This window comes from Atractosteus spatula, chromosome 12, assembly GCF_055471065.1.
Source record: "Atractosteus spatula isolate fAtrSpa1 chromosome 12, fAtrSpa1.hap1, whole genome shotgun sequence".
Lineage (NCBI taxonomy): Eukaryota > Metazoa > Chordata > Actinopteri > Semionotiformes > Lepisosteidae > Atractosteus > Atractosteus spatula.
This window is the reverse complement of record NC_142717.1, coordinates 4,958,632-4,968,005: the sequence shown is the minus strand read 5'-3', so window position 1 is coordinate 4,968,005 and position 9,374 is coordinate 4,958,632. Positions and strand designations below refer to the sequence as shown.

General features: G+C 36.3%; 1 protein-coding gene across 1 annotated transcript in view; it reads left to right on the top strand.

Annotated features, from left to right (window-relative positions):
- The first annotated feature begins 1,884 nt into the window (after positions 1–1,884).
- emc2 (ER membrane protein complex subunit 2) overlaps positions 1,885–9,374 on the top strand; it is a 43,054-nt gene continuing 35,564 nt past the window's right edge. The window contains exons 1-2 of the mRNA XM_088929211.1: positions 1,885–1,949; positions 4,189–4,302. Coding sequence (XP_088785337.1) covers positions 1,910–1,949; positions 4,189–4,302 — 154 coding nt within the window. The 5' untranslated portion in view covers positions 1,885–1,909. The remainder of the gene's footprint in view (positions 1,950–4,188; positions 4,303–9,374) is intronic.

Below are 9,374 nucleotides of genomic sequence, written 5' to 3'. Positions count from 1 at the left end.
ACTAAACGTCTGAATGCATCCAGTTGGATGACATCATCTCCCAAAAATGCTGCTGCCGTAAATATGCTGACTGCACCTCAACTGTGCGTAACAAAGTAGCAGTGCAGGCAAAATCTGCAGCAATGCACAATGATTTCTGAGCCATCACTGAAACAGAAGCATTACGCACATACTTATTATTTTCAGATGTATGATACTCTCTCCAAAAAATGTATCTCACATCTTTTTTTCATTTTTAAAATTTAGAATCTGTACATGAAGTTTACAATCCTTGCTCTTGCCTCAGGGAGATTAAGACAACATTTGTACATCCCCCTGGAATCTCCTGCATTGTCAAGTTTTTTTTTTAACCCACCTCCACCCCCCAACTTCGGAGGACTTCTTTATTTTTATTTTTTTCCGCTGTCTCATTTTTGTTCTTATTAGACAATAACAAAAAAAAAAAATCTTACATTCACAAAAAGAAAATATTTAGTCAAAAACTTCCTACTAATATTCTTAACATCCAGTGCCATTCAAGTATGTCTCTAATGGACCCCAAACATTCCAAACACTCTTTAAGTTTCCCCTGTAAATTACATGAAATCTATTCAAATTTAACTTGTGATACAGCCTCTTTAATCCCTTCTTTATACGACGGTCCTGTATTGTCCACCTGTTTTTGCAATATTATTTTTTAGTAATAATACAGAGTCAAAAAAGTATTTTTATATTGAATAGCTACCTTTGAGAAATCACCAAGGATACATGTAATGGGAGAACGTGGAATTGAGATATTTAGGTACCTGAGAGCTTTCCCCACTATGGAGGTCCAGAATGACTGTATGTGCTGACACTGTATTGTCAAGTTAATCTCTTGTTTTTAGCCAAGCAACCATCAATACATTTCCAGGTAGGACGGAGAGTGACATAGTCATCACTGCTTAACATCTTTGCATGATGGGTATTCCATGAATATAGAGTTTGCAATTTACCCTTGAACTCAGGAGGCATTTTGATAATGTTTCACTGCCCCCTTGGAGCTCATGACTGAAGTTGGCCAGTGGCGTTGTGACATGACCTCTGGCAACAAGGCTCCAGGGCACACCCTGTATTCTGATTGAGGCTTTTATTCCCAAATTAGACATTTTTTAAAAAAAAATCAGCAAAGTCCTGCCCAGGCAAAGTCTATCAAAAGCAGATAAGTCATTAAAAATCTGGCAACTTAAAACATGTTCATTGTTTATGAAAAACAATTAAGTGTATTTGTATCGATTAGTATAATAAATCAATTAAGTGTATTTGTGTCCATTAATATCATAAACTGCTAATCACGTCTATAATAAAATAAACACAAAATGGGTTGGGGAGCTTTTAGAGCGTGAAGTATAATTCTAAAATGGAAAAATACTTTGTTTCTTAAAGGAAAATTTTCAACTGATGCATGCTGCTTTACATTCACATTTCGAAGTGAAATCTGAACCCTGAAATACAAAAATGGAGCAGAAATTACAAATAGGTAAAAGCAGTGTAGAATGATATACCTGTATACTGTATTTGGAATAAAATAAGAAGAAACTAATATGAGTAAGATAAAAAAAGATAATCATTGCAGGAGTAAATACACTACAAGGTAATTGTTGAATTCCTGCTTCGATAATGCTATCACGTTTTATAAATGGAAATGCGATGTGATATAGCCTTGCGATGTGTGTTTGGAGCTCTAGTTCGAAATGTATCTATTGGTAACCATATATTTTAGCAGAAACGACTTATTTCATATCTTTCAAACACAAAAGTAATCAAACGTCGCTGTTCCATGTTGCTCCGCAGACAGAGAATTTTCCCAGCAGCACCACGTTATCACCTCCCTCATTGCGTGACCCCCGGCATACGCACGTTGATGACGTCATAACGTGTGCGCATAAACATGGCGTCTGTTTCAGAGTTGTACGATGTGACCTGGGAAGGTAAAAATAAATTAGTTTGTTTGTTAGAAAAGAAAGAAAGTCTGAACAAATATAACAGAAATTACTGCGTTTTGGTATCTTATACTCAATCTGGGATGCTGGTTGTCAGACTTGTTATTGCACTTGTGGTTGAATCGCATCCTTTGTTGATTGCATGCCTTGATATAATCGGAGCAGAGCTTTAGATTTTCATTAAAGAACAGCAGCAGACCAAAAGCAAGACAAAGTATTCTTAAATTCTTTTTTATTTCCTTATTTGTGCGTTGAGCACTGTATATCATTTTTTTTTCGGTGAATTGAGTAACTGATTTTTTTTATTCTTGGTTTGTATTTAATGCTTGTATTTAATGCTTACAGGTTAAAGATATTTAACAAGTCTTTTTGGATTTTTCTGAAGTCGAATATGGCATTTCACGCCCACCTTTATATGTTGCAGCTTGTCTGTACATCATGTTTCTGTACTAATCAAAATATTTTTGTCTTTACTTTTCCCTGGAATTTTCTAGTAAATTTGCCCTGGGAACTATTGTATCACAACACCAAAAGGTTGTTATGGTGTAAGGTTGTTATCCTGTTGTGTGCCTGTTCATGTCTTTATCTGTGAATTCTGACACTGACTTTAAATGGTATTCTGTTAGTGTATCCTAATAGCTGTTGTTTATCACATGTTATAGTGAGCTGCTGTTCCAAACTTTGGAACTTAATAAAAACATTTTTTATGTAATGAAATAGAAAAAATAAAATGGCTTAGGGTGTGTTTCTTTGGAATACTTTGTAGGGTAAGACAATCCAAATACCTCCTCTCATCTGTCTTAACTGCAGTTTAATTCCAAAAAAGCTCAATCAATCTGCATCAAATCAAACAGTTTGTGTGGAAAAAACTTCAACAACTTGTAGCCTTATTTAACATGATTTAAAAGGATATTGACAATATTTAAAATGACTTTTTAAATGTTGTTCCATCTAAAGTAGAAAATATGGTAATTTGAAATTGCCTAGATGTGCTCATAATTTAATATACATGGATTTCTGTATAAAGTTCTGCTGCTGTTTACCTATTTTACTCGACACTTCTAAGTCCTCCAGTTATATGGAAATACTAACATTGTAATATTTTTAAAGAATTCTACAGGAGGCCTAGCTGTCTTTACAGAAACACTCTTAGGCAGCTGCCAGTATTAATATAATTATTAGATTTTCAAAATCTCACCAAAATGAGGTGTATTTCAAGTATGAAGGTGCCTACACAGCAATGATTCATCTAGAAATTTTCCTCCTTGGAAAATATGGCTACCTATTGTATGCAAAGCTTGCATTTGCATAACTCATAACATTTCATTCAGAAGTACTGCACGTGTAGGATCCACTCGCTACCTACGAGTAGGGTGAGATTGGGTGATTCGCACGATATGCTCCTGCAGCAGCTCAGTAAGTAAGAGATAACTTCACTTCTTGAATGAGGAGGGCTATTTAGGTAGATCACATTGTCTAAGCCCAGAGAAGAGATTGGGTAGGTCACCTGTGTCGTGCCATGGGACCTCAGCTCTGTTTAACATCTCATTTGAATGATGGCACAGTATAACCAGTAACCATGATGGGGCACTGGTCTGGAAACTCTTGTCCACAGGAGAGAGTGCCACCTACTTGTCTATCGATGCGTTTGTAGTATGATTTTGGGATTTTATGAATGGTTCTCAAACATTTCTCTTTTCACGGAATTCATGATCATTCAAATTCTGTGTGATTTCATTTAGCTGTGTTTAGGCTGCCTTTTATCATTTTATGTGGCCAAAATATTCCTGACGGTTTTTACTGATGTTGTAGTTTTGGATAAAATACTTCATGAGGTATGCCTCTGCTATATAAAAGGCCAGTTGTTTAATATTAAGTAGTATTCATTAATCATTGCAGTGTTAAACGGACAACTTTGGTATTTTAGGTAAATCCTGCTCAGATTTGTCTCTATTGCCATTTTATAACATGATATACCACAGTATCCAGCATAAGTCTGGTTAATTTGTTAAGTAGTGTTTAAACAAGTTTTTTGAGTAAAACTAGTAGACAAAGGTAATCTAGTTATAAGTACATGATTGTGGTTAGTATGTGGAGGCTGGAGGCTGTGAAAAAGAGGCTAAATTGAAATGTATTCACCAAGCCTCTAGTTCTGCTGTTCTTCATCAGCTAGGGTTGTTAGTTTTATCTCAGATGTTGTAACTTTTAACTCTTTATTTTCTGACAGACATGCGGGACAAGCTTAGGAAATGGAGAGAGGAAAATTACCGTAACAGTGAACAAATAGTGGAAGTTGGTGAAGAATTAATTCATGAGCACATGTCCAAGCTGGGCGATGACAGTAAGTATCCAACCTATAAAGTACAGCAGAGTCCAATGTATTTCTGTATGTATCTGATTAGTATTTCCTGTATACATACCAGAAAAAAAAAGATAAAAGATTATGGTGTTGGGGAAAGATTTGTAGACAATGCACTAGTTTCCCATCTGCCTATATAGTTTTGGACAGTTAATGTTTCACACTCCTTTACCATGTTGAATTTTCGGATAAGCTGCCCTGGAGAAATATGTCCGATGAAATGTATTAATATTATTCTTTTACTCGTATAACTTGTATAACTAAAACCCCATTAAGCTGGATGGACTCAATGGCCTCCTCTCTTTTGCAAATGTTTTTATGTTCTCCTGACTTCCATATTTTATCTAAGGAAGATCTTTCTAACTTTGAAGCTTCATTTTCTTTGGCCTCACATCAATCAATAGTCTTGTCAACACTGCTCAGGTATCAGGAGGAATAAGATCTATGAGCAGACCATTACAGTAATCGTCAGTTGCAACTAATATTTATATTTTGATTATTGTAAATCAAAGACATAGAGTTTGAGAAAAAAATAACTTGCATCATCAGCGCACAGTATCTGTTTCTGGATGTAAGCGATATTCTGCCACCTGATTCTGTAACACAATTCTGTATTTTGTTTCAGTTGCAGTTGAGTTCTAAAAAAAGTTCTAGTTTGCTAAAAAGTCATTAGGTTCCAAAATGATCTGGTAGTTATATTATTGAAAGTCAATGTATAATTTTAAAAGGCATGTGAGCACAGCTTAAAAAGACTAACAGTTTATCTATACGTATTTGTATTGTAATACTAAGTTTAATGCTGAATAGTTTTAAAACCCTACCACTTTTTATAATTTTAAATGAAATTTTAAAACGCCTATCTTACTCAAGTCTCCTATTGCATTCCAAATCAATTACTATAGACTATTGCTGCCAATTTTATAATAGAAAGTGATTAGTCTAGCATATTGTAATCTTTATTTATTACAATAACTTGGCAACTAAAACAATAGAAAACTGACATTTAGAACTGGCACAAGAAATATAAAAAGGTTTTCTGTAATTTACTGTGAGTGAATTAAGCAGTTAATGAATCAGTTTCCATTGGCAATGTAATTTAGGTGGTCTTGAAGTAATTAAGAGACATGTTGTAACCACATTTTTCAGATATTCCTTTTATTATAGACATTTTCTCTGACCAATATGTGACTGCATTTGTTATAAAAGCATGTCAAACTTTTTAAGGGCTAAAAGTTTATCACAAATTCAATCAGCATGATCTCACACCTGATGACTGAACCAAATTTGAAGCTTTAGTTGTGGCAACAGTGATTCTTTATACTCCAGGCATTTGGAAATTATATTGACGGCACAATAAATTGTCTCAGAACATCATTGAATGTACAATTGTTTTAGTGTGCCAAATTGTGGAGTGTTTTGCATCACTGAAAAAGTAAAAGTTCTCTTTCACAATGTTTGCAAAAGTAGCAAGCCACAACTCCAAAGAGCACAGACAACATGAATCTTCATAGCAACATTTAAATATTATTTTACATGAAAATAAGAACAGTACTGAATGTATAAAATGGAAGCTACTGTTTCTAAGAACATGAGTCCCCAAGACCAAGCCTTCTGCAGCCCAAAACTACTTGAACTCAACCCTTCAAATATGGAAGAACCTTAGTGAAAAATAACCACGAAACCTCAGGTTATGACAGTAAAGCTGGTATGTGTACAACAAAAGACCCTTCAAAGGACAGTGTGCTCTCAAAAACAGTGATGCAAAACAGGGAGAGACGTTTCTGCAAACCAGATAATGTGTTCCAGAGATTTATGCTCTGTCTGGTGGGTACTAAAAGGAAATCCGAACTCAAATCTAACAAACTGTCCTTTGACCCAAAATTTACTTGTGGTTTGCTCGGAGCGCAGAAATACTCATTAGGCCTCAGTCGTTCAAGATCAGACCTGAATTGCTCAAGTTTTGGTTCGTGTAAAGTTGTAGCTAACCTGCAGTGGCTTGCTTCTTCAGTTCCTGAGGATGGGAGAATGAGTGAAGCTTGATGTTTTTTCTTGGTCTTTGTGAGCCAGCCATTCACCTCTTATCTGGCAATTTTCCACATTGGACCATCTTTCACGTGTCAGAGGGCAATGGGTTCAATATATCTGACCAAGGAGCTTCTGTTCCAGTTTTCTCTTCTCATGTTCCTAAAAACTGCTATCTTGTTTTCCGTGACTCAGATCTGTCTAAGTAACAGATTTCCGATTGGTGGGTGGTTTTAGACCCCCAAACCTGCACAACTCTCGAGATACTACAGCCAATCAACATTTGCAAAAAATGGCAGAATCTAAAAAAAATCATATATATATCTTTATCAATAGAGCTGTGTCACAGCGCATTGAAAGGTATAATTAATTCATTAATTAATTGTTTACACTTATATAGCGCTCTTCTGGACATGCCACTCAAAGCGCTTTACAGGTAATGGGGACTCCCCTCCACCACCACCAATGTGCAGCATCCACCTGGATGATGCGACGGCAGCCATAGTGCGCCAGAACACTCACCACACATCAGCTATCAGTGGGGAGGAGAGCAGAGTAATGAAGCCAGTTCATAGATGGGGATTATTAGGAGGCCATGATTGGTAAAGACCAATGGGAAATTTGGCCAGGACGCCGGGGTTACACCCCTACTCTTTTCGAGAAATGCCCTGGGATTTTTAATGACCACAGAGAGTCAGGACCTCGGTTTTACGTCTCATCCGAAGGACGGCGCTTGTTTTTACAGTATAGTGTCCCCATCACTATACTGGGGCATTAGGACCCACATGGACCGCAGGGTGAGCGCCCCCTGCTGGCCCCACTAACACTGTTTTATAAGACACCACTACTGCAACACAGCAACTAGACACAAATAGATTGTGTCTTACACTTAGAGTTCTGTTGTCAGCCTGTTTTTTGTTTCTTTTTTTAATGTCAGAATGAAATACGCCAGGTGGATAATGATTAACTGCATGCATGAAAGATCTATTTTTTGTTTGCTTATGCCTTCCCTATAGGCCTACACTTTCCGAGATTGTTTATGGGGCAGAGTGAGCCAATGGGATTCTTAAATTTGAGGTTCCCTCATCGGGCAGTTTTGCCTATCTGTGGAGCTGACATCTTTCAATATGAAGAACAGCACTGGTATTCATGCTTACCTGTAAGCTGGTGTGTTCTCCTTTATGAGGTGGACAGTGGACTAGTTTTTTTTAGGGTTTGGAGCTCTCTTTTAAGCATCTATGGTTTTTTTTCCTATCCATTCATAATGATATGAATAACAATTAGACTTCTAAAACCTAGAGCATTGTACAGCCTGATTTTATTAAACCAGCTTTTGAACTGGCTGTGAAGCAAGCGGGCAATTACCAGAGCAGAACTGGAATCATAAAACTGTGGATGAAAAACATAAGCCATTAGCCTGTTTGTTTTGGCAAATTAGATATGTTCAGTGGGATTTTACAGTCATTTTTCAATTAACACTTAACAGTTATTAAGCCAAGCCAGAGGATTATTAAAATAGTTTCTGAGGCATTTACAACTACACAATTAATTAAGCTATTTAGCAGTGCACACATTTTAGGTTCAAATGAAAAGTTCTTGGATGTGTGTCAAATGACGTATATATTTATGTGGTACAAAAAACAGATCAATGTAGGGATGGCAGACTATTCATTAGGTTAACAGATTACAGTGAGCAGTTAGCTCATTATTATTTTATTATTATTTCAGAAGACTTTCAGAAGATTTGAAGGAAAGGACTGTTCTAGTAGGTGACTTGTGAAAGCAGGGACTGAGAATCTGGGTGGCCTCCTCAAAGTCTACTGTTGTTGTAATCCAAATATATTGGACTGATTTAACTGAGTGATTAAATCGGAACAATTGTGCTCTGGATTTCTGTCAAATTAAGCTCTGCGCTCAATTTGGATTCCTCTCCTGCTCTGTCATAATCCCTAAATGGTGGGGTTTAATTTGGTTTTGCTTTCATTTTTGCTTCTTATTTCCGGCTCCTCATTTCCCTATTCCCAAGGACTTTACAATCATTGTCTGATTTCAATTAGAGTACTCCTCTGCCTGTGTCTGGTTAAAAAAAAAGAACTACTAAACTATGTATGCTTCTAAGTGAGTTTGAATTTTCTTGGGTCTCATTTGTTTGATTTTCTTAAATGCCAGATTACGTTCTAACGCCAACAGAACCTGGAGTGCCATAAGTACCATTCTTTTGGTTATTTCCTCCTAACCTCTTAATGGCTTTCTTGAACGCATCATTAAGTTGTCTAAATTACCTATCAAAGCTTTCAGTTAATGTTTTTGAATGATCAATAAACACGATCAGAGCTTATTTCACCAGGTTTGTCTTAAACCATTGACAAAACTCCACAGGTAAAAAAGAGTAGGCATCCTGTCTTGAAGTGGGTCTGTCTCATGGCCACTTTATGACCTGTGCACATATTTGCAGCTCCAGAAATCAGTGGCAAATCTGAATTGAATTTACTCAAAGAATGTCATAGCTGTTTAATGTTACGTGACTATATTTAATGTTCTAGTACTCACACATGGTATATGATGCAGCATGTACACCCTTTCCAGTTGCACCCTGTAGCTAGTCTTGTAAAAGCAGTACATATGTAGCAGCTATTACACCTATGAGGCCCTTTCTCATTAATTGTGAATATATTATGCACTCTTTTGTAAAGGAAGAAGTGAACTTTCGGATGTTACAAGAAAAACTTGTAACATAAATATATGGTGTCTTAAATTAGAATATATAGAAAAATATGTGGTGCTTTACTACTTTATAAAGCTTTTTTAGGAAAAAAGGCTGAGATTTCAATAAAATATTACAATAAGGTGGAAGGCACCGGACACAAACTGCTTTTTCCTCTTTCCCCTTCTCTAAACATGTGGAGAAGCAGCTGAAATTTTGAAACTACACATAAATGTAAAAAATTGAGGCAAGGAAGTAAAAGCTCAAATACATAATACATTATAAATTATACAAATGAATAATGCAGTAGGCAGTGGGCCGCCTAAAG